At 45.2% G+C, this 26345-nt stretch overlaps 1 protein-coding gene across 2 annotated transcripts in view; it reads right to left on the reverse strand.

The window, feature by feature from the left end:
• The window catches only part of LOC120386761 (spermatid perinuclear RNA binding protein), an 85883-nt gene that overhangs the window by 27309 nt on the left and 32229 nt on the right, over positions 1-26345 (reverse strand). For both annotated transcript variants that reach the window (XM_039506506.1, XM_039506505.1), the window contains exons 2-5: positions 11787-11968; positions 8304-8521; positions 3018-3183; positions 863-1007 (exon numbers count right to left, since the gene is read on the reverse strand). In XM_039506506.1, coding sequence (XP_039362440.1) covers positions 863-1007; positions 3018-3183; positions 8304-8521; positions 11787-11789 — 532 coding nt within the window. In that variant the 5' untranslated portion in view covers positions 11790-11968. The remainder of the gene's footprint in view (positions 1-862; positions 1008-3017; positions 3184-8303; positions 8522-11786; positions 11969-26345) is intronic.

Here is a 26345-nt window from a genome sequence, read left to right on the forward strand (position 1 = left end):
TCATGACAGAGAGTGGCCAGTTGGTCAAAGGTCTGACATCATCCAGTGGAAAGTTTCTAAGCATAGGTTTGGGAAGCGGAAGCAGAAATTATTGACAAGAAGATTACAATAAAATAAAACACGGCTGCATTCGCTCGGTGTGTTACGCTTGGTTTCTTTCCAATCTCGCAGAACTTAAGGGTCAGCGCTTCTTAAGAGTTTCTTGTGGCTAAGTTGCAAGTCCCCAGTAGAGAGGGAAGAATGGATGGGGAGGAATTAGGATGCATAATTTTCCAAATATATTTTTACATTCAGGACAGTAGGTACAACATTAACTTCAGAAGTGCAGTGCAGTATTTTAGCTTTAACGTCAACTGTATCCTAGTTAGGAAGTTCTTACCTTAAAGATAGAAACACACACACACATCAATAATGAGCAAAATGTGTGTGCCAGGAAGAGACAGAGCTTTGTAGGAACTGCATTTTAAGAGAGCAGTTTCATACAATAGGAATAATTTTATGAACCAGTCCAATTTGACTGATTTAATTTAAAAACACGATTGTGCAGGCACCGCTTAATTATTAACTAATAACTAGTTCTGCTTTCTTTCAGACAAGATCTAATTGGTGTCTGAGTCAAGGCTATAATAATGCTGTCTCTGCACGGCAAATGGAATTTTACATATATTTATGTGAAAATTAAATGGTTGCTGACTGTTTAAAGAACAATCATTGTAACCTATCGAGGTGAGCCAAGCTAGTAATGACACACAGTATACAATAAAAATGAGACCTCACTCCCTAACTAACCCTGTGCTACACGGTCAGAAAGCCTTTCGGAGAAAATTCTGAGGGAAGCAGAAAAACGACTCTCTCTATATACCTCCATCCTTCTTCTCAGTTTCCTCACGAATGAGAGGAGATGTAAGTATCACCTTCAGTGTTAGGGTGGGCTCCTTTGTGTTACGAATAATAATAGCTGCCTCATTCACACATTGCTCCACGTGGTACTTCTCTTCTGTAAGTTTCTGAAAGGCATCAAAAAACATTTTCAAAAATCCCCAATCAACCATGGTAAAGGAAGCATCTCCTAAAGAAACATTTGCCCCTTGCAGATAACCCCTGAACTTGCAATGCTATAATACACAGGTTCTGCCCGGCACTGCCCCTCCACCCTCAGCTAAGAGTTGATAAGTTGTAAATAATTTTTAACAACATAAACAGCTGTTCACCAGAAAAATGCTAAATGGTGGCAGCATAAATGCACTACAATGTCCAACTCATTGTGCAGACAGTGATCAGTCATCTTTTAAAGCTGCCCACGGGTGAATTACTTGCCAGCAATTGTAGCTCTTACAGGATCTAACTCTCGGCAATGCTGCCTCTAAATGCAAAACCCCTGGCAGTCTACCACCATCCTGACAATTAGCAGCAGATGCAAGCAAATAAATGGCTCCAGTCCTACCAGCCGACCTGCCTGGACAAGACCTTGGCACCTGCATGGAGCCCCACTAGCTTCAATGGGACTCTGTAGGAGATCCACATGGACCAGCGTAGAGAACTGTAACCACAGAGAGCATGTAAGAGTTACCCTTTCTAATCACCACGTCTTTACAAATAGGGAGATAAATCTAGGGCACTTACTTCCTCCAGAAAAAAAAACTGTTACAGGCAAGCAACATACCCTCTCCACTACCCTACATGTCCCCACCAATGGAGATGGCTGTGTCCTCCACATAACCTGAACACTTGTGGGCAAACAAATGAACAATGGGAAGTATAGCTCCAAGAATGGTCGAAACGTGTACGCTGTATGTGGAAATAAACATGAGACAAGGAGGCAAACCAGGAAGGAGGGAGAATGAGTTTCATCACCTAGTTTAGAAAGAGCTACTTGCAAGGGGTATTTGTTGGGGCACCGTCTCTAGGGAATAGCGCATGTCACGAGCTTCAGGCTGGACTAATTATTCAGGACCAGGGGTGTGTCAAAGGAAGCTATAACCCTGGGCTCCCTTAATAAGAGGTGGTACTATCTGCATCTGTTCATAGGATGCTTTTTTACACACCAAAACAAAAAGGTACAAATTAAAACCAAGTACATATCAAGGGTTCATCATGACCCAGGACCACTGACCGCTCAGAATGGTCTCTTCTTAAGGGTATGATTTAGGATTCCATCACTTTACCAGACCTCCGTGACTTCTTCGGTTTCAGCTGTCAGCAGCTGGGGCTGGAGCCAAAGCTGTGCATCCCTTCCCTGCAGCTGGAACCAAAGCTGGGGCTGCATGCTGCCCACCCCCATGACTGTGGCTGGGGCAGTGCGTTCCTCGTGCATCCCCCGTTTTCTCCAATTGCCCCTGTAGCTGCAGCTGGGGTCGGAGTCAGGACTGTATGCCCGCCCCCTGTGGTGGTGGTGGGGGGGCTCCCGCTGTCATTCCTTCCCCATCAGCCCTGCCCCATAAGTTATTTTTAGTCAAGTCACAGACAGGTTACAGGCTCCCGTGAATTTTTGTTTATTGCCCACAACCCGTTGATGACTTTTACTAAAAATAACCATGGCAAACTCTTAACCTTACCTATTGTCACTTCAGAATCACCGGGGAGTTTACACTGAACACAGAGCTGAGGGACAAAGCTTCTGTAATGGGGAAGTTCAACACACTGAACACACACTGAGCAGAGTGAGAAGGAAAATCTAAGAGCCCATTTAGTTTCTGTGTTAGGAGTGAGAGCAGGGAGAGTCCAGCTGGGTGAATTCTCCAATAGCAAGGTTAGCTGGAGGGCATAGCAGGACTGATGTCAGGAACAAGGACTAGGGAAGGCGGCTTTGAGGACAGCCTTTCTACCCATCAGGTTAAGGTCTCACAAGCACTAGCCGCTGCCCTAGATTCTAAGTACAGTCTTTGCTCTCTGTACCTTGACCACTTGTATTTTTCTTGGTATCAAATTAATTTCAGCTTTTACCCAGTGCAGCTTTTAGCTGACTATGTTTTGCAGTGCTATCAATCAGAGCTGGAGGACTACCTGAATTCACTTACCTGAATTTGGATTGGGAGATTGTCTTTGACTGTATATAACAAGGTCTTTGTGGGTTTTTCTTTGCACATGAGAACCAGCTCCAAATCCATGTCATCCTTTATCAGCAAGCCCTTTGCAACCAAACCAATTCTCATCACACCACATAAGGTCCGACCACCTTGATCCCTGGAAATGAAACATGTCTGAATAATTACAGTGATATTTTCCACACTTAACCCACTGCCGCCACCCCTCCCCCTATTGTAGCAAGGCAACAGAGACAGATGGAAACAATTCCAGCATTTCTGCAACGCATCAGTGACAGGCTCCTGAAAAGCATTGACTGCTTTTCTGCAAGTAGCCAATAGGAAAATGATGGAAACGAATGTGAACATGCATGGAACGCTTCTGTAGTCGCAGAGTTGTGAATCAAAGCTTTGGATAAGTAATGAAGCTCCAAGCAGTTCACTGCTTAACTGCAGGAGAAGGAGCGCACACGAGCCTGGAGTCAAGTTTTCAGAACAGCTCTTAGAAGCCTAAGACCCATTTTCAAAAGTGACTTGGACACTTACGAGCCTAAACCCCATTGTCTTTCAACAAGACTTATGCTCCTAAGGGCCCCGGCACGCCCGACAGTGGGGGCCCCGGCACGCCCGACAGTGGGGGCCCCGGCACGCCCGACAGTGGGGGCCTACACATTCTTTTATATGTATTTTTTGAAGCTTGTAACTTCAAAATATTGTGCAAACCATTTCTGTAGCTTTGTGAACACTGCAAACGCTAGATTCTTTAGGAAGGCTCCCCATTTCAAACAATCTTCCCTGTAGGAGCCCTTCAAAAATTCTCACCACTGAAAGCCAGAAGAATCAGAGGCTGGGGAATCAGACATAAATGTTCTCCTGGTTTTCTCTGGAGACTCAAGAGCCACAGTAAATGTCACAGGTTTCAAAGCAGGTAAATGACACTTCAGCTTTAAGTGCTGACAACAGGCAATTGAGCAGCCCAAGAGTGTACAAACCATCAGGAATCCATGGGAAACAGAAGAGCAGCACTCACACCTACCACCATTCACACGCAGGCACTCCTGAGAGATGCCTCTTGGACGCTGCAGCACTAGCTAGCGGCAGATCACTGTGCTCTACTCCCCCTAGGAAGGGCTGTAAGCGTTGGAGTGGTGAAAACAGCCTCAGCTATAGAGGCAGCTGTGCAGTTAGTGGCACTTGAACATCACACACCGGGATAGGATCTGATCAGACACACTCCGAGATCCATGATCATATAGTGCACCCTGAGCCTCTCTCATACATCTACCTTCACCTACATGGGCACAACTGGGTATACTTTAAAGGGATGGACAAGGACTGTCTCCTATTACCTAAACAGCAGAGACACAAAGAGTGGGAAGGAAGGAGGCAGAGAAAGGAAAGTGACACTCTCAAGGTCACACCAGGTGGTCAGTGGCAGAGCTGGGGATAGAGCTCAGGTCTCCTGACTCCCACTGCAGCGCCTCAGTCATTAGACCATGCCACTGATGTCGTAAATCCCTTTCACTTGCTGGTTCTAGAAAATTAACCAGATGCTGCAACATTTGGCTGCTAATCTGGCAGGGAAGCATAATTCTTTTTAAAATGGTTTGTGAGTGACCAACTTACTATTTTGCAGGGTGTGATGGGTTTAGCTTGAATTGTTTCTTTTATCCTTGTCAACCTGCATGGGAATTTCTAAAATAATCCACCACATACTAAAAAAAGTATTTCCACCGATGAGTTTCAAAATTCACAGAAACATTTTTAATGCTGCTAGGCTGTTTGTTTTCACAAAGCCTAAGCTGCCCGGACAGCACTCGTTTAATCCAAGATGACAGGGCAAACACCTGCCTTTCTCTCTGGAGCAGGAGGAACCGTTTGGTAATGTTTTGCACAGCATGCTGAAGAAGCAAACTGCCCTGTAAATGTTTACAATGAATAATAATCAGGTTGCTTGTTTTAGTGTAAACTTTTCCTCGCTGCAATCTGCTAAATTTGGCCAAGAAGTCCCAGAGCCAGCGTTACGTCACAGTTTGTTAAACCCTGGCTAAAGGGTGGGTTTCAGAGCTACCCCTGGATTCTTGTGCCCAGACTGGTGGAAAGGAGACCTGCTGCAGCTGAGATTTCTTTACTGTAAAGGAAAGGCATCCAGGCAAGCCCAACTGTCCTGACAGGCCCACATTTCCCCCACCCAGAGCTAGTGCCGGCAGCCAGCTAGTCACCATGTCAGTTGGCTGGAGGCAGGCGGTGTGAAGAAGAAATGGCACCAGTCACAGCTAGAAGGGGAGATTCACGCAGCTAGCAGCCTGGATTATTCTTTGCCCTAGTTTCCACCACAGTTTTGTCCTGCTTTGCTGCTTGTAAGAATTCTTCTAAATCACCACGTTCCCTCCTCTGCAGGAGCAGGGATGGATGTAAATTCTCCATCCCTTTAAGGCCAGCAGGCAACACTTGCTGATCTGTCTAAGAGGCTGGCTTTGATACAAAATTCTACAGAAAGTGCTCTCGATTTTTTGCTTTATAAAAACCAGCTGGAGAGAGGGGGAAGGAAGAGAAATAGCCCAAACCCCTCCACGTCTCTGCTTTGACACCTGACACCCGCTATTCTCCAGCCTCCTGACTTTTTGTCAGAGCATCTGTAGACAGGAGATTTATTAGAGAGGAGACCTGGGCACTTATAAAAATGCACTCTAAATTTAGAACTCAGCAAGAACATAAAACATCCTGCACACAAAATCATGAAAGTGAAGTCAGGCTGTTTGATTATGCCAACAGCACTTAATACAAGCCAAGACTTTCACCAAAACCATTAAAAAACAAACAAACAAAAAAAACCACTCTGCACTTATTTTATCCATGGCAGAAAGGAAAGTAAAATGCTGCCAACAACACTTGGAAATTACTGACACAACGTGCACTGCATCCCACCTAAAGAGTCAGAGAAATCAAGGAAGTCCACTGCTCAGCAGAAAACTGACGTTAATTATCTTCCACAGAAGATGACACAGCTTAACTGCCCATCTCCAGGGAAGTAGCCTGTCAATCTGCTGCTATTATTCCCTGGAGTCCACACAAACCAACTCCCTTACCAATTTATCACTTAATTTGTGTAAAAGTCATGAAATTTAAATATTTTGCCATTTCTATTCTCCACATACATTTCACACTAAAAAGCGACACCTTGCTGCTCAGGCTAAGCACAAGAATGTTGAGAAGATCAGAAATGGGATCTGAGAAATATTTATTAGTCAAAAGAGGGTGCTGAGAAAACAGACAACTAAACTGCAGGCCCATTTGTAGGGCGTTTGCTTTGCCCAGAACATTATGTGCTGACCTGGCTACTGGTGAGTGCTCACTGTAGTCTGTTTATATGGTGCCCATTAGCAGGGCTTTTCTCTGAAACTTCACTCTGAGTAAGCAGATTTCTTCCCAGAGACCCCAAGCCCTTGAAATATGCATAGGACAGAATCAAGCAAATCCAGACAAAGGAGAAACTTTTGACTAGCAATGTTGGTGCATGAGAGACTTTCTACCATTTCAACATATTTGTTGGGATTTTTAAGCAGATCATGGGAGCTCTCACATACAGAGCTTTCCTCAACTGATACGGAACATTTCTTGTTTCTAAACTGGAGCACGTCCAGCTAGTAGGAAAAACAGAGCTTTGTTTCCCAGTTCCCTCACTCTTATACTGACACTTTAGTTGAGACCTGGCAATAACTAAAGACTATGTTACTGTTACCAGCACGATAGGGAATGGTCAGATTTAGGATTTGCCAATGCCATCAGGCAGGAGCGCCGCCAGCTTTTTTGGCGCCCTAGGCGGTGGAAGGTCCTGCCACAGAAATACCGACGATGACCGGGGCGGCCGAAGATCCAGCCACCGCGGTCACCGCCTCCCAAATGTTAGCGCCCTAAGTGACCGCCTAGGTCACCTAATGGGTTGTGCCGGCCCTGACATCAGGGTTCGTTATGGTAATTTTTATGACAGATTGGTAATCACTGCTTCCTTCACACTGAACCAGTAAATGAAATCTTCAGCCCAGATAAACGAATACAGCAGCACTTAAGGATATGGTCTTGCTGACACGGAGCTGAATGTCTGCCACCTTCACCTCATACTGAGAAGTACCTTACTCCAGAATTAGTCCTCCTGGATTTTAATGAGATTACTGACAGAGTAAAGTGATATTCACCACAAGGGCAGGTAGCAGAATTTGGACATCAAAGTATATTATCTAGTGTTAAGTACTAGTACTTGACCCTGTGGGCACTCCCCAATATATTTACCTGTGACTCCAAAAATCAGAAGAGACCTTCCATTACAATAAGAGATTTCAGATAATGTAGCAGATCAGCATGGATCACAGAGACCTTTCCACACCAATCTTAAAACCAGATCGGAACTTGCTGTGCAAAAAACTCACCCAGCAGCAACCCACATTAATAATCCACCACTTGTAGCAAGGAAAGTTAGAGGTAAAATCCAGGTGCCAGCTCTCAGACCATGTCCCAAGAAGGTCACTATACTGGAGGAAGTATGGTCTGATGAGAGCACAGGACTGGAAGTCAGGTCCTCTGGGTCCTGCCACTGATTTGCTATGTGGCTCTGGATAAATCAGCCTCTCTGTGCCTCAGTTCCCTCATTTCTAAACTGTCCGTAATACTTACCTGGCTCAGAGTGTGAAGCTAAGTTATCTATACAGCACTAGAGAGCCAAGAATGCCTGAGTTAGAGATCTTTATCCATAAAAACCTGAAAAGGGGCCAGTTGTTCCAGCTGTTTTCTAAACTGCTGGAGTTAAACTAGAAGAGCAAAATCTGGCACCATGTCAAGGATAGAGAGAGATGTGCAGCGACAGATGTTTTATGCAGTACAGAATGACACGATGTACAGTAATGGCTCCTTTGGAGCAGTCAGCCTGTTGAATACACAATACACATTTATAAATTCATTTTTTGCCCATTAAACGAACAGCCACACGTTTGTGGATTTAGATTTGAGAGTTTGGCAGATGCGTTTGTTTCTTATATTTGTTAACTGCAAGTTAAAAACATTTCATCTTAAAAGTGAGAACAGCTCCTGACCAGGTTCCTATTCATTACTCATTTCCAGCACGCACGCAGCGTGCTCGCATCTCAGAAGGAGTCCAGACACATCTACTTCCTGCTCTGAACATTCATAACCAGCAAAGCCAAAGAACACTGTGGCCCTTATTTAGCAGGAGAGAAATCCATTCAGAGTAGTACAGTAGCTCATTATGAGGCTTAACTAACTCACTTGGCATTACTTTCTGCAGCTTCCTCTTTTGCTTCCCCGTCTTCCTCGATTTTCACAGACTTGTTCATTTCATCCATCCAATCGGAGACATGTTTAAGGGCACATTCGACTGTTGACACCATGTTCTGGACAGCTTCAAGTTCCTCTGGAGATGGATAAATGGTTGAATGTTTCACCATAACATGGCGGTCATCATTAGCAAAAGATCGGATAGATCTCTGTTACAGAGGCGGGAAAGAGTAGGGAAAAAAAGAAGAGTTATTGGCTTATCAAGAGAAAGGCGTTATTTGCAAGCGAATCCTCCCCAGTATAGACGTGGGAGTATTTTAGGATAACAAAGGTCTAGAATCATGGCAGAACTTCTCTCTCTTCTCTGCCTGAAGTAGACAGACCCAGACGATTCAATGCGAAGCACTGAAAAAAAACAAACCGGCATAAACTGGTAGCAAAGTGCAACAGCACGTTATGCCTGTGACTTGGCCATCATGAATGTAGGTTGTAATGTTCTCTGTACCAGCTCCCAAAGTACAGGCAGAAAAACTCAGGTCCAGAGCTAGAAAAATGCAAGGAGGAGAAATGTTTCTTATCTCCTTTACTCTACAAATGATATCTCCATAACTAGCCTTTTCATTCTCTTCTGCTATTCCCCATATTGTTTATCAGTTTCACCCAACAGCAACTGTAAGCTCCTGAGGACAGGGACTATGCGGTCTCTTATCTGCATGAGAAGTGCCCATGCACAGCAATGGCTGGTATAAATACCAGTCGAGCAGTGCCCTCACTAATCCAACCTGCAATGGTTAATAAAGGTATTTTTGGGTGCTTGCCTTGCATAACTTCGCCAAGAAAGTTTCACTTTGGGGAAAAAGCCATGGTTCTGATGAAGCATAAAGAGCCAGGGAGGTCTAGCAGGCAGGGGGATGAATGAAGCAGCAGGAAACCTGGGTTCTGTTCCTGACTCTGCCACTGACCTGCTGTGTAACCTTGGAAAGTCACTTTCCCTCTGTGCCCGGTTTCTCCTCCCTAAGTTTTTCTAGGCAAGGGCTGTGCCCATGCCTGTGTCCACGCAGCACCTAGCACAGACAGGCCCTAAGCTTGGGTGGGGTCCCCTCTAGTCACCACTGAGATACAAACAGTAAATAGTAATTAAGAAGGAAGGAAGTGCATTCTGGGGTACTCTGTCCCTTTGTTCAGACCCCCAGCCCCTGAATGGCTCCCAGGGGTCAGCTGATCAGGTTCCAAAGAGGAAATTCGAGGGCTCCACGCACATCAAGGAAGTGCCAGGAAGTTGTCTTGTTTTGGGGCAGGTAATTTGGAAGAGAGGTGTCCTGGGGAGGAGGCTGAGAGAAGCTGCACTGCGTACAGGGCTTTGACAATCTGGGAGAACAACTCTGCCTGGCTAGACATGCCAAGACCAGCAGCTCTCCCCTCATGCTGGGCTGGGTGCAGAGGCAGCCCACCACGGCATGGCAGCCCAGCAGCCTCTTGCTCTACGAGTTTGGTGCTGCCAAGCCTGGGATATTGCACCTGAGTCTGGAGCAACTACACATCACTAGGAAAATCCTGACAGACAGGAGGGAATTCAGCAAAGAGCATGAAAAATGGCTAGGAAGGAGGCTGGAAGGGAAGGGTTAGCTTGTGAGGAAAGATTAAAATAATCAAATAGAAAAAAACAAGGGGTTAAAGGATCCCAAATGAAGAAGGGCTTGTAGGGAGGGCTCCCGGAGTTCCACAATCGGGTGAGGTGGCACAGAGACCTGTGACCTGATTGGAGACATCTAGTTGCCATGCCATCCAGGAGAGACATGTATGATCTGAAAAGCTAGTGAACCAGCATGGGCAGCCACTATCTACCAGGTGTTTCCCCTTTCAGCCACATGTAACCCTGGTGCTCAGAGACTAATCTGATGCAGTGTCAGGGAACTTTTTACTCCATGCCCTATGGACAGGAGAGAATCAAAAATATTCCCAGTACATGGATCACAGGGCCTTCCTCTGCCACCCAGCTGACTGGTGCACTCTTGCTAATCATTTACTTCCATAAACTGCATTTATCCTGCAGTGAAGGGGAATTTCCCCCCCTACTTCACAGCTTGTAATCATGCCTGAGCTCAGAGACAGCAGGGCCTGTAATGGATCCAAGCAGTCTCATTGCTGAATCTGCACTTAGTTCTCCGATCCCACAGGCAATGTACATGCTCAGGGAGAAGAGCATTGGTCACAGGTAAGGAGTGCTCCCCCTACGCCCCTCCCAGGACTCTCACACTAGAATGCCATTCCCAAAGGTCCCTGCTGTCGCTCACCTCAGTTACAAAACATGAAAAGACACAGGTAAAGGCTGCTGCAGCTTGGTAGTCAATCAGTGACATGGATTTGTTAATTCACCTCCACCCAAAGTATGTCCCCTCCTCCCCAAATCTCCCTGCTTGTGAATACGGATTATAGAAAATACTCCAGCAGTGGTAAACTGATAAGCCTGTAACTTGTGTATTAGAAACACATGGTTACCTCACTAACGGGCAATGGCAAAATAAGTACTAAGCAAGAGAATCTGGGTCAAGAATTCATAGGACCCAGCAAGCTTTCCATTTAAAGTCCAATCTGTGCCCTGAGGTCCCTTTTCCCCCAGAGCATTCTTCTCACCACAGAGGATGAAATCTTGATTTGTGTTTGGCTGGGTTATTGTTTAATGGATTTCATTAGCAAATCTGAATACAGTACTTTATTGTAAATATAATGCTGCACCTATTCGCTCCTCCCTCTCTTGCAGCAATAACATTTAAAGGGCTTAAAAAAATCAATAGGCTGAAATTACTCACAACAGCTGGCTCTCAGGAATTCGTTAATTAGGTGGGTTTTTCCCCCTTCCTTGAATGCATTTTAGAAAAACTAACCATTCCAAGCCCTTCACATTTGCACAGCTTTGCAAATTCAATGCGTCTCTGACTCTTGCAATTTGTAACAGATACAAGCAGGCAGATTGGAAGTGACTCCTCACTTAGTCATCAAATATGCCCCGATGGGTACGGTTTACATATGTATCATATCTATGCTATTAATAGATGTGCATAGAGCTCGGGCTTTTAATTTTTAACACTAAAATATATAGAGAGCCAACATCTGATCTTGTGGGGAAGGGGTGGGTGGGGAGTGTCAGAGTTTGTTATGCAATCCACAGTTCAAGGTCACCCACACTCTGCAACAGCTTGCTAATGCCAGTTTTATTAGAAAAGGTTATTTATGAGCATCTCCTTCATTTGTGTTTAATAATTCATGTGCTGCAGGCTCACAAGGCTCCATTCTCCGGTTAGAAAAAGCCCCAGCAATAAATCAAAGCCCATTTGCTTTGCTTAAACCATGTGGAGACATCTTTAATGCAGCAGAGTCAGAAAATCCTTCCACTCTTGTTTTAACAGATTCCATAACGGGCTAGGGGTGGAGAATAATTTTAATGCAGCCATATTAATGAAGACAGTTACCTACCATGGTTTGCTAGAGTCTCAGCTCCGCTCCCCCTCCCCCTTCTCCTTTTCCCTCCTCCTCGGTATCTTTGCTAGGCACTGTTTTTGCCTGACAGAACCTCCTCATAAGCCTCTCAATCCCTTGCCAGCTCAAGAGTTCATACAGGCGAGATGCTCGGGGAGTCGCTTTCTGCAATACAACACCTGCAAATAGAGAGAGAGAGAGAAACAACTTGAAGAGAAGAAGAAACCACATGCTAATTTTGATTGCTTTTCAAAGCAGCACATTAAACCAAGCCACTGATTAAAGCAGCAGGCTTCAAAAGGAGGGGGGAGGAAATTATCAATGCTGAACAAAAAGCAGATGTCTCTATAGAAAGCAACTTTTTTTTTTTGTTAAACATGCCCACATACATGTTACTGCTTTCCCATGCCATCCTCATCTGGGTTCATCAGCCGAGAAGCAACTGGCATTCAAAAGCTCTGACACCAGGCAGTTCTGAATTCCAGGGTGTTTAGTATAGTTGATATGAAGCCAGCTACAAAATTGGTGCCACTTTTATCCATAAATCACATTTTTGGGCACTGAATTACTTTTCCATTTATTATTTGTACTTCATTAGTGCCCAACGACCCCGATCAGCATGATGGCCCCAAGCGTGCCAGGTGCTGTACAAATATATAGTAAGAAAGAGTCCCTGCCACAAATAACTACAGGTTGAAGTTTTCAAAGCAGGGCAGGGGATTTAGTCCCAATCTAATGGAAATTCACGGGAGAACACATGGCTAAATCACCTGGTGCCACTCTGAAAACCTCACCCATGACCTCTGAGCCCCCAGCTGACACTGTGCATCTCTGTGCTGCTTTCCACAGCACCTCAAAGGCAAGAGAGCCCATGGACAGCAAGCCCTGGCAAAACTGGGGAATAGCAGGCATTTCTCCTCTGAGCCCTGTTACAACAGAACGGGTATCCCTCTCTGCACATGAGAAAAGCCTTCGCTCGTGTCTGCTATTTGTAGTGGAACGTGGTATCTCATGTCAGGGAAGACCAAAAGCCCAGGGGAGTTTCTCTCTTTGGCGGGGGGATTGTAAATGGAGAAATCAGTCTCCAAAAGTGCAGTGTTCGGAGCTGACAGGAAACTGCAGCAGGCTCAGGGAAGGGAAACACACAACAATCCAAGCTGGGCTCTGTTCTAGGCCATTCCCACTCCCACACACTTGAAGGCTAGGGCCTGTGCACGCCGAGTGCAGAGCACTATGCGGAACCTTCATCATCGACACCTGCAGTCTGGCTCATTTTCTGTTCTAGGCATATTGGCAAAGCTAAAAAGAAACATTGAAATAAGAGCGCAAAGCTCCTTCCCCTATCCTGGAGCTACAGGCACCATTATTGGAGGGCCACCACGATGCAACTGCAAATAAATGCTCGGCGAGAAGGAGGACACAGTGATGGAGTAAGTACCATGTGACAGAAAGGAGCGTGTCCGAGCACAGGGCGCACTACGGAATCCCAGTCCTTGCAAAGAACTCCCGCTTCCCTCTCATTCCATATACCACCACAGGAACTTTTCAGAGTCAGTTGCAGTGGGTTGAAAGCCAGTTGGTAAAATCCTGCCGGCTGACATGTGCTCTTTTTTTCGTGTGTCTTTCGATCCTGCACATCAAACAATATGTTGCATATTGTCTATCAAACAATCCTGACATTGTTAAAGGTTAAACCTGCTTTTGCCAACAGCATAGGGACCGGAGAAGTGACTTGAAAGCAGAGTAGGTGCTTTAACTACAGAGGTGTGACAAAACTATTAAAATGTTGTGCCCTGTACAGATTCGAACACAGCTAGAGAGGGAGAAATACAGGCCACTTCACTGTGCCCCTATTTAAGAAGTGAAGCAGATTTACAGGACTAATAGCTTTGAGAGCAATTTGTTGTCTATAAAGACGTCCCTCCAAACTCCAGACTACGCGCCTGGGATACAGTACAGTGTAACAACCAACCAACCAGCCAGTGAAAGAGTCTGGTACAGCCCCCACCTTTCTGGTTAAATATGGGGATGGGTTGAATGAACATATAAATAATGAAGGGGTCAGATGTGGTTACAGTAAACCGTTTTTTGGGGGGGAGGGGGGGGAACAGGTTCATAGGGCGAGAGGTGGATTGAGATGAACCTTGAGGGACCTAGTTCCTCAAGTCCCACCAGAAAGGCTGCTTTGGCTGCTACCCTAACATGTGACGATGGCTGCCCTAAACTATTAGTGCTGCCAAGTGCACAAATCCCCCTGGAGAGGCTCACAGAAGCCAAGGCCTCTGCCAACAAAGGGCCCTGAAAGCCCAAACAGGGACAGAGCTTGGCCAATAAGCACAGGTATATTTGCCTTTAGAACCAAACTAGAGTGCCCTATTTCCATGGCGGGGCCAACAAGGAGCACTGCACCACCAGGCTAAGACTCCCTCTCCACCGATGCAGCCTCCTCATAGCACACACCCACGACCTGCTGAGCTCTCCAGCCTCAGAAAGGTCCAGTCCTGCCCTCCCACTGCAGGCTGAGATGCCAAAGCTGCCATTAAAATCCCAACGGGAATTGGGGTCCAGACAATGGGGCAGCTTTTGAAGTCTCAGACTTACTCTGCGCAGACCCAATCCTTGCAAACGCTCCTATACGCAGAGAACTACTCACTGGTGCAGCCTCACTGACATCAATGGTCACCTCGCGTGAGCAGAGTGACACACATTTAAGTGACTGCAGATTGGGGCCCAGGGCAGCAAGCCTTGGACTTGATCTTCCAGGCATTCGTGCACCTCCTCCCGCCCAGAGGACAGCTGCTGAGGCCCCAGGACAGTGTCCTGGGTCTGGAAACAGAGCCCATTGTAGCCAAACTGCAAAATCCAAACTGTCCTTTAAAATAACCCCCATTTCTGCCCTTTCCACACCACCTTGTTCAGCCCCCCAAACACTGCTCCCTCACCCTTGGGCTAACAGGAAACACATGAGCGCCACACTCTCCACCCAACCCTGTCAGCCAGGGCCCAGTCTGCGGCCTGCCACTGCTCAGCACAGCTACAGTGCGTCAAACATTCTTCACCAGAGCAGCCGACTGGCTTAAAAACACAGGACAGGGAGTCTGGACTCCTGGCTCTAGTCACAGCTCTGACACTGGTTTTCATTTGGTCAAGTCCGGCTCTGTGCCCGAGTGGCCCCTAGCTGCAAAGCAGGGGTAATATGTCCCCACCTCGCAGGAGTGCTGGCTGGTTTCCAATACGTCTCTCAAGCTTTTCCTCTGCCTGTTATTCATGGTCCCAGCCCACCAATCCATCCAGGACAAGCTCTCCCTTCAAACCACGACCCGTTTTCATGCTACTTTTTATCCTCATTTCTGCCTTTTGTATTTTCCAGCCTTCCTTCCTCCTACAAGCACCAGGTGGAAATTCTCTCTCGGATCAAGAGGTGGAAGGCCTCTATCTGGATTTAGCAAATGTGCTCATCACCACAGTCTTTAGACACCAAGCTATGCTCCAGCCTGGACTCCCGTCCAGGACTGCTATAAGCTGCAGGTTATAGGTGACACCACACTGAAAGCAGATGGATGGAAATGGCTGACTGAGCAAATACTGATGCTTCACTAAATTGCTGGGCAGACGGTGCAACTATCTACAAGCCAAGCCTGCAATCCACCTCTTGAGCTCCGAGAACAAATGTACCTCAGGGTGCAATTCCGCAGGCACTGAGCTCTTTTCTGTATACTTTGAAAACCTGAAATAGCTTGAAAGCAAATGTTTACAGCTGCGACCGGGGCTAATTTCTCTCTGCTGCACAGTGGACGTGTTATGCAGCATCAACACCTTTCAACGCTATCCTTGAGAGGGGCAGAACAATGCAGCTTTTCAGAGAGGCTCCCGGTTTCATTAACAAGCAAAACAAGTCAGGCAAGAGTCACCATTAATCCAATTCTACCTGCCCTTTTCCCCAAAAGTGAGCGATTGAGGTCTGGGGACATGGCAGCACCGTGCCCTGATTAGGGAAAGCGTTACAGATGACAGCACCTTCATCAATATTATTCAGGAAGAAGAAGAAAAATCACCACACAATTCTAGCTGGAGCTATTCTGAAGTGTTCTTTCAAATTATTAATTGCCCAACAATACTTCTCAGAAGTGTCAACACAAAAAAACAAAAACAAACAAAACAAACAACAACAAAACCCGACCTTAACGCAGTTCAGGCCCGGGAGAGAACGTTTAATAAAACCACTAAACAGAATGGAGCCTGCTTTCTAAAAATTCAGACGCTACTTTAAGAACAAGGCACAGAGTGGAAAATAAACAGAAGCCAAGCAGCCCCAGCCATCTGGATTGAGCGCTAAGGCCTGTGCCCATCAGAAGGGATTCAGAGAAACGGACTGCAATCCTTCTAATCCAGCAGCTTTGTTCTGCCACTAACTCACTACAGAGCATCTATGCTAGGACAGCTCCATCCATGGCTGCAGCACTAAGTGACAGAGGCCACCCATGGCAGCAGCACTAGCTGAGAGAGGACAGTTGGCGTTGCTAAGGGGTGGCCTAAAGGCCACGATGGTAAAAGCCGCTTGTGCCTGGGCTACAACACAGCTAGCACCACCACAGCTTCCAATGAATTTTCCAGGAAAAGCCTCTAGGATAAACAAAGCCATGAGTGACCTTACCGTCTCTGTGCCTCACTCCCCACCTATAAAATGGGCATAATACCACCTCACCTCACCAGGGCCAGGTGAGGAGGATTGATGTGATTTTTTAATCCTCAGACAGCAGGCACTATAGCAATGTGAAGTGTTATTACACACCAGCACTAAATGAGGTAACTCATGCTCTCTCTAAACTGTCTCCACAGCAGGTCTGGGAATAACCAGAACACCAACGTTTAAAAACACACCGTCTCTCAACAGAAGAAACACACATCAGGAAACGGGCTCTTGAGGCTCATCTTAATCCTAATATAACCAATTTAGCAGTGGCTGCAGCATGCCTGGGCCTCCACGCCCAGCAGCATGGCCACAGAGGGTCCAGAAATGTTTCCATTAAACACCCCATCTTTCACAAGGAACTTCTGGCATGGGCATGATATGAGTGAAGGAAAGAGATTGATATGTGGCCTTAATAACGGGGTTTATTCCTGCAGCTGTCAGTGGTGCTTCTTGGACTTGAAGATGCTCATTTAAATAGTTTTGGACATACCAACATGCAGCCCTTTAGCTGTCTTTAGATACTTCTGATTGGCAAGGTGGCAGACAGGAGCAACGGGTCTGCAAACTCCACATGGGCTGAAATTAACAAGGCAGCTGAGACTCCATTTCCCCCTTAGAAAAGGGAGCCTTGGATACCTGTTACCAACCCAGCAGCACAGAGCAGCGCCTTGCACAGAGAAATGCTGCTGGAATAACTGGGGAACGGAAACAGGATCACAGGACATTGAACTCTTTAGTCATCTAAATCCCCACTTCTCTGCTGCTCGGGCATCTGGCCAGGCTGTCGGAAGAGTCCAGGGTCCATGACAACTACTTCAATGCTACAGCAAGACTGAACAAGCCAGCAATGCTTTTCTGAGGCACTAAAGCACCCTCTGCCCTTCTAATCTTTCCTTCACTCCAGCATCAGCACGTGAGGCACTGTAGCATAAACAGCAGGTTGAAGGGCAACACAAATAATCCTGAGACATCTGAGTTGGCCTCAACAGAGTTGAGAGCACGGGTACTGGAGAGAGAACTAATGCTGAGGAGAGTAGGAAGGAATGGTCCCAAAGTAGGTTGGGGTTCGCAGGGTAGGATCAGACCCAGCAGCAAAAATATGCTGCAGTTTATGCAGCATACAAGAAAAAAAGTTATGTTCAGTGAAATTAAGGAGGATGGTTAATATCAAAATAAGAGTCCTGGAGTTTTAATTGCTAGTTAGTTTTAATTTCTGCTCTGCATGCAAAAGGCAGGTGATTTTTCATCACAACACACACAATGCTGCTTGGATCAGGAAAGGAGTATAATTCTGCAGTATAATTTTATTTCTGGCCTTCTGCCAATAGTCTTTCTGGCAGCATCTACCACAGTGGGAAACTGTGTATCTGGGTCAGGAAAGACAAGTTGCTTTTCAGAACAGCTCAATACATTTGGCAGAATTGCTGATATTATAATTGAACTCTTTCAGCAACTCTTTTTATGATGCATCAAGACACCAATCAAAACAAGATCCGCAGCACTGATTAGTGTCAAAATAACTGACAGAGAAACAGCAAAATAGTTTCTCCTGGTTTTAAAAGCATCAACATGCCGAGGGGAACAACAACAATTCAGGAGGTTTCAGCATGGGAAAATGTTCAGACTAGTTCTGACCCTTCTCTTCTGTGGATGTTTAAGTCCTAATTCCTAAAAGAACGGCACAGAAACTCTGGTTTCTTCCTTCGACAACAGCATGCAAAAGCAGAAATCCCTCCCACCCTGGGTATGTCTGCACTGCAATTAAAAACCTGTGGCTGGCCCATGCCAGCTGACTCGGGCTTGTGCTAAAGGGCTGTTTAATTGCAGCTTGGGCTGGAGTCTGGGTTGGAGGACCCTGCAAAGTGGGAGGGTCCCAGAGCTGGGAATGGGCAACAGGGGATGGATCACTTGATGATTACCTGCTCTGTGCATTCCCTCTGAAACTCCTGGCATTAGCCACTGTCAGAAGACAGGATACTGAGCTAGATGGACCTTTGGTCTGACCCAATATGGCCATTATGTTCTTAGCTGCCCAAGCCCTATACACCACAGTTAAACTGCCCCTTAGCCAGACCTCTGCAATCCTGAATCAGCTGGCACAGGTCAGCTGTGGGTTTTTAATTACCAGGGGCGGCTCCAGACACCAGCACGCCAAGCGCGTGCCTGGGGCGGCAAGCCGCGAGAGGCGCTCTGCCGGTCGCCGTGAGGGTGGCAAGCAGGTTGTCTTTGGCCGCATGCCTGCGGAGGGTCCGCTGGTCCCGCAGCTTCGGCGGACCTCCCGCAGGCTTCCACCGAATCCGTGGGACCGGGGACCTCCCGCAGGCAAGCCACCGAAGGCAGCCTCCCTGCCACGCTTGGGGCAGCAAAAACCTATAGCCGCCTCTGTTAATTACAATGTGGATACGCCCTCTGACACATGAGCATCCTGAAAGGGAATGCAATTGTAGCACTGGGATGCACCACTGACTGGTAAAACTCCTGCTGCTCCCAATAATATGCCCAGAGTCAACTAAGTTAGTAAAAAGTAATGCAAGTTTATTTTCCAAGGATGCAATTTCTCTTGCTCGCTTCCCACCCAAAGGAGATTTTTGGGGGGGGGGGGGGAATAGTGGTTAAATTCCATTTCTCTCCCCCCCGCAGCCCCCACCCCCATTTGTGTGAGCAGACTCTGATAAACAAAAAATTGTTTCTTTCTGACCTCCAAACCCCCAGTGCAGACTGTGCCTTGTATCCGCTTGAAGAAAATCTGAAGTTGGAGACTTCTGAAGCTTCACAGAACATGCTCAGTACACAAGTTCCAAATAACTTTTTAACATACGAAAGTGCAGGTCATACACAGTACTTGGAATGATGCACAGTGCATCAGCGCATTTACACCAATGGTCATATGTTCAAACACAAAAGCAGTGCATTTAATTGACTCTCTGGATCTCACCTTTCACTTCTGAAGACTAAGAACACTGCCTCAATGCTCACAAAATTTCATGTATCACTTTTTATTTTAAAACAACTTTAAAGTTGAGATTTTAACATAAATGTGAGGAAATTCAAAGTTAAGGTTTGCACATCATCCACAGGTTAGCTACTTTGCATCTATAACCCAACTCAGGGATGAGCTGGTCCCAATTTGACAATACAGGTTCTCTCAATAATCAGGAACATACAGAAAAGCCAAATCCACCCTATGTGTAAGTGTATATTGTACCAATAGGAAAAGCATTATAGATTTTAACAGGGCTGAAATAAATAGATTTCTATAGAAATGTAATAGGATTTCTACAGAAATTACTCTAAAGTCCATCAGAATTTAACAACAGCAATATCCTTTCTATAGGTTTCTAAGCATCCTAAAGAAATCTATGGAAGAAAATTGTCTATCAAATTCTATAGGAGACCTTTAAAAACAAATGTATGAGAAAGTAATCTTTCTACAGACTATGTTAGACACTTATCTGGCCCCTGTTACCACAGTATCCAAGTGCCTCAGTCTAATATATTTATCCTCAATAACACTGAAGTGAATTCGGGCAGTGCTATTATCCCCACTGTGCTGGTGGGAAACTGAGACAGAGAGACTAAGTGACTTGCCCAAGGTCATACAAGGAGGCCGTGGCAGAGCAGAGAATAGAAAATTGAGTCCCAGGCTAACACCCGAAGCCACTGGACCACCCTTCCCCTATGGGACTTTCCCAAAGAGGGAGAAGCAAGAGCTAAATCAGGTTTAAGGTACCCAACCTCCAGGCAAGACCAACATTCCCCTATACACTCGCAAATAACGCTTTCCTCTTCCAAAGTTACAATGAAATAGAGGTGCACATTTGGCAGTGTACGCTGCAGTAAATACTCCTCACTGTTATGTAAGGGACCAAAGGTTGGCTGTTACCAAGCCACCTAGGTGTCACAGCCAGCACAAAAGACTCCTAGAGAAGCAGCGAACGCTGCCGAGGCAATGATTACATTCTCCCTCTACAGCCTGGACACCGGCGTCACTGCCTTTTATTGCCCATTCCCGATGCATAAAGCGGTTGAGGCTCATCGCCTCTCCTGCAGGGCAACAAAGCGTAACAACGTTCTGATACGGAAGGGGCAGGAGGAAGCGAGATGAAAATGAAGACAACGTGGAAATACAGGAGCGATGGCTGCTGCTCTGTGGCAACAAGCAGAGCAACAATATACATACACACAAACATGTTTTCCGCTCACACTGCCCCTTCCAACAATGACAGACTGGCTATTTGCAGGCATAACCTGAATATCTAGAATTATAACAGTACATACTAAACTTTTTTTTTTTGGAAGAGATATATATCCTCCTGCTTTGAGATTTAACCCGATCTCTATTATGGGTTAGGAGATTTCCCAAAGGGTGGACTATGCCCATTAAGGGGGGTTTCTTGCACTTCATCTGAAGTACCTAGTCCTCGCCACTGTCAGACAGGCTACTGGACTAGATGGACTATAGCTCTGATCCACTCTGCCAAGCCTATGTTCTTACTAAAGCTGGTTGAAAATCTGGAAAATGTTCAGGGCAGAGGTTTTAATTGAAAATCTAATTATTTTTCACAGAAAACTCAAAATTCAGAAATTTTCAGCCAGCTGTAGCGCCTATGGATCTCAAAACACTTTACAAATAACTATTTAGGCTTCCTTAACACCGCCAGCATTAGGTTCCTTTAAGGAGGTACTCAGATTCACTAGTCACCTTTTAAAATCATAACCATGATTTCTGTGCCTCATTTTGTAAACTGGAATATTTGAGGCACAGAAGTCATGGTCATGGTCATGGTTTTCAAAAGCGACTAGTGAGTCTGGGTACCTCCAATTTTGGGCTCCCTCTTGGCGCATCTTTAAGGAGCCTGACTTTCAGTGGGTGGGAATTTAGCACTTTCTGAAAATCAGGGCTCTTTAGGGACACTCAATTTGGGCCCTGAAAAACAAACACCCAAAAAATCACTGGGTGGTTTTGAAAAATCTTTGCCTATCTCAAAACCCCAATGCTGTGTTTTGGCCACACAACCATCAACTCTTACAGCCTGGACTTTAGCTGTTGCAAATTGCATCTGGTTGGAGATCAAATCTGAAGAAACTTAAGTTTATTATAAATACTAGCAGAAACGTAATTACCATAGCACTGTGATGCTTGTTATGGCAAACCTTACACCTACCACAAACACTGCAATTCAAGAGGACTCAGGACTAAGGTTACAATAAATTACTCAGAGTATGTGATTAATGAATGAAATTAACCAGTTTACATTACCAGCTTTATCAAAATCTTAGCTTCCTCCTGCCCCTGAAAACAGAAAGTTTAACAGACTACTGCCTCTGGTCTTCAGAACAAGAAATGGAATGGTCCCAGCTCAGTCTTAAAGGCATTCCAAATACCAGCTTAGCTAGATTCTTAGACTCATCACCATGGTATCTCAGCACCCGCACTACATACAACCCAACACATCAGTGACAACTAACACTGAGACTCGCTGTGAAACCGCCATGAAAATCCGTTCAGGTTTAAGGGAGGATGCCTGGGGTTGAGACTGAAGACAGACCAAGCAGGGTGAAGGAATTAAAAACTTGCTACTGACTCTTAAGTGACAAGTGGATAAATACAAGGAGCTCAGTGTGCAAGGCTGCCTCCTTCAAGTCTTTACAGGCCCATGAAAGAGAACTCTCTATAGGGCTAACTAAACACAACAGAAAGCAGAACAGTGTAAGTGACGTAAAACACTTTTGGGCAGGGGCTTGTCTTATTATGGTCTCTAATGCACACATTGGGCACTACATAAATAATTAGTAACAAAGGATATTATTCACTTACGGTTTAAGTAGAAAACTCATTATCAAACTATGAATATATTCACCAAGAATTTAAAAGCAACTTCTAGCTTCCAACATCCTGCTCTTCTATACAACGTGTACTAAGAAAACCTGGAGTAATTTCAGAACACACATCTATCTGTGGCCCCAGGAAGTGAGGTATTAATTATGAAACCACTAACATCCAAAATGAACTGTTCTGAGATCCACAGGCTTGTTAGACTACATCATTTACTGCAGAAGATTATTCACTAGAAGCATTATATTGTACCTAAATGGCTTTGGAAATAGAGCTGTAATACATGTGATGATGCTACAGGAGCAAGACCTGCTTTTATTTATAGTTTTCACACTTATCAACCTATTGGGCAAAATTTTATAAGGCTGCAACATGAAAATACAGCAGAAATATGTTGCCAAAAACCCGAATTTTTCAATTTAATTCCAAAATTCTTTTTGGATTACTAGGGATGTGGCTTTTTCAGTCACATGCAAAATTTCAAAGACAATTTTTTCTTTATTATTGTACATTAGGCATACAACTGTATTTGCAACTAAATCAAAAGGTACCAATATGCTCCAAGCTAAATCAGAATATGGACATCTCTGAAAGAATCAAACAAACTACATATAGCTTTTAAGTCTGCTCAACAATCAAAAACTGGTCAATGTCTAATGGAGGAGAGTATGTGTGAGAGAGATTAAACCCTTACAAAGGGAGGGCATGCCAGGTGCTAACATCAAACCTACTTTAACACCATCCCCACCACCCCAATGCCTAAAAAAATTAGCCCACAGACAAAGTGACTATCAAAATTCAGCTCTTAGATTACAGGCTCCTCGGGTAACAATTAACATGTGGAACTCATTGTCACAAACAATCGTTGAGGCCAAGTACTCAGTAAGATTACACTTTTCTATGGCTATTGAGACCATCCACACTTCCATTAGACAGGACTGATTTATTTATTTGTATACGGGATACAATTCCTCAGGCTTTAGGGGCCTAAGCCAACTTGTAACGGTCAGTGGTTGGGGGAAGTTCCCCAATGGTCAGGTTATTTCATGAAGATCCACTGCAGGATTCTCTGGCCCCTTCCTCCAAAGCATCGAGTAATGACCCTGACAGAGACTAGAAAGACCAGTGGTGTGAGCTGGGTGTGGCGATTCTGATGCAATAAAAACGCAGCTGATCCAAGATATTTACAACTACCACCAGCCATATATTTAGCACAGAATGGAATGCAACTGCCCTTCCATTAACAAGGCTGCAAAACTGCTGAACAGTTTCTGCAACAGCCTCACACCCAGACCTAACACAGAAAGGTGGCTGTACTCACCTGGATGCAGCAGCTCTACGGATGGGCAGGTGTTAACCAAACTCAGGCCAAATCCCGAGAAGAGGGGTGGGGAGTGAGCAGGAAGTAGAAGAGAAAACGCCAGACAAATCAGAGGTGGTTTTCTTTATTTAAGAGATATGGGCCTGCTCCAAACGCCACTGAAGTCAATAGATTCCCACTAATTCTAATAGGCTTGGGATCAGGCCCCCTTTGTTTTGGGCACTCCACTGAACTTACGTCTATTACGACCCTGAGGCATAATGCAATTGTGTTTTATTCACCAAATTCCTGAAATGTATTTAGTTCAACATGCCATGCACGCTTCCTATTACATTAACCCCTAAAACACACTCGTCAAGTTCTTCAGCATCAAAATAAAACTGTTTAATTAACTTTACCAGTTGTCCTCCATGCTCTAGGTCTCACTTTAATCGTTCCACCTGATCTACTGCATTTAAAATAAATGTAGATTAAATCTTTCAGGTGTAAACAAGACATAAAATTGCCCTAAAAGAAAACACCCAATCCTTGAGAGGAGGGGAAAGACTGCCCAACCGTACCATAAAAATAAACCATGTCTGTACACAAAATCCAGTAGCTTCAAGTTATGGCCCCCTGAAAAGCAAAGGGAAGGGAAGGATATTTAACTGAAGTGCTGCCTATGACCTGGCACTGACTGCTCCAGCCACTAATACTAAGGGCACCAGAGGTCAATGAGGTGCAGCAGGAAAGCAGCAAACAGCACACATGTGGCATATTGCAGTGCTCTTTATGGCTCGTGCTAGCACACACTCTGCTATGAATAATAAAATGTAAATACTCTGATTAAGCCAGATTTGGGATCTCAGTTCTTCTGTGCTGCTCCCAAATAAAGAAAAGTTAAACCTTGCTTTCAGTTACCAATGTACATTTGCATATGTGAAAAAGTTTGAATTACAAGACCACGGTTTATTATTTTTTCAAGCCATCATTTAATCTTAGAAACCGAAATCTAAGCAGCTGTTTCGCCTCTAAATTACCTTCCTGCTGGCCCTGCAGACAATATTTGAAGTTGGCATTTTTAATATTGCAAATCCACACTGGTTACTTTGCCTTTCAGGCGGTTTAAACATTAATGAGCCTTCACTTACATGCATTTTCTAGCATGTCGGTCTCCCTGCCTCAGTGGTTTTGTGCATTTTTTTAAACAAAGGGATAAGATTAAAAGGGGAGCTAAGAACGCTGTGGCCATTTGTCAAAGAACCTGAAGCAGGCCACTAGATTCTGCAAAAACTGTACAGAGTCCTACTACATTCTTAATTCATAGTACACACCTGCCACTGGACCCACTTGTGTTCTGTTCCAACAGGGCTACTGAATGCAAGTAGAGGCAGCTGCTTCCCTCCTGTTTAATTAGTGATTTTATCAAAGAACATCTTGCTAAGAACACTAGGATATTAAAAGCTTGTTTAAGCCTTGTGAAGCCTTCTGGTTGGGAACATGGAACACAAACAATCTTGCAGATCCTCTTACTGTATGCCCTCAGTCCTGCAGGTATTGTTGGCTCTAAGACTGGCAAAAGTGACATGTGTACCATAAATTCCTCATGTTTTTGGCTTTGGGCAAACAAGGCTTCAGTTAACAAAGGGGCCTGTTAAAATGTAGGGATGAATCATGGAACTATTCACACAACTGTTATCTGCGTGGCCCTGAAGGAGACCAGGGGTAGACTCTCACACTCTTAACTTACGCATAGATACTGGAATTGAATGCAACTTACAAAAGGCACAGAAGGGCTAAATGCAGACTCTATACATACCTCTACCCTGTCATAACGCCACCCGATATAATGCAGTAAAGCAGCGCTCCGGGGGAGGGGGGGGTCCCGCGCACTCTAGCGGAGCAAAGAAAGTTCAATATAACGCGGTTTTACCTATAACGTGGTAAGATTTTTTGGCTCCCGAGGACATTATATCAAGGTAGAGGTGTACCAGGATAAAGATGTTTTACACACAAACATGTTCCCAATTTATTTTCACTGCTCTGGGTGATGGGGAAAAGAGTGTGGGGGATACCAAGTGCATTCATGACATTACTAAACTGAGAGATAACAACAAGGAGGGTAGGGTTGCCAGGTGTCTGGTTTTCAACTTCAAAGTCTGGTCGAAAAGGGGACCTGGCATTGGCTGGTTACATAAGGGGGAAGGGATAGCTCAGTGGTTTGAGCACTGGCCTGCTAAACCCAGGGTTGTGAGTTCAATCTGGGGCAAAATCAGTAGTTGGTCCTGCTAGTGAAGGCAGGGGGCTGGACTCGATGACCTCTTGGGGTCCCTTCCAGCTCTATGAGATAGGTATCTCTCCATATATGTACTGACTGGACAACAAAAGGCTGATTACCTGGGGGGAGGGGGGAACCTAGCCACAGAGCCCTACTGGGGGGAGAGGATCATGCAATGAGGAAAGAGGAGGGGGAAGAGAGACGGGGAGGGGGAATTTTCAGAAATTAGAAAGTTGCCAACTCCAGAGGAAAGAGAAATATAAAGGGAGCTCAGCAACATTAGAAATAAGAAAAAGTTTGTTCATCACAGGAAAATGCACTGATACATCCGGGGAAATAATCTGAGAAGGTACCTAAATGAGGAAGAAACCCAGAAAACAATAATGCCCAGAAAAGATCTCCAAGATGAGAGTGGACCAACTGGAGATGGCAGCTGCATGTGGCGGTTG

This window comes from Mauremys reevesii, linkage group 19, assembly GCF_016161935.1.
Source record: "Mauremys reevesii isolate NIE-2019 linkage group 19, ASM1616193v1, whole genome shotgun sequence".
Classification (NCBI taxonomy): domain Eukaryota; kingdom Metazoa; phylum Chordata; order Testudines; family Geoemydidae; genus Mauremys; species Mauremys reevesii.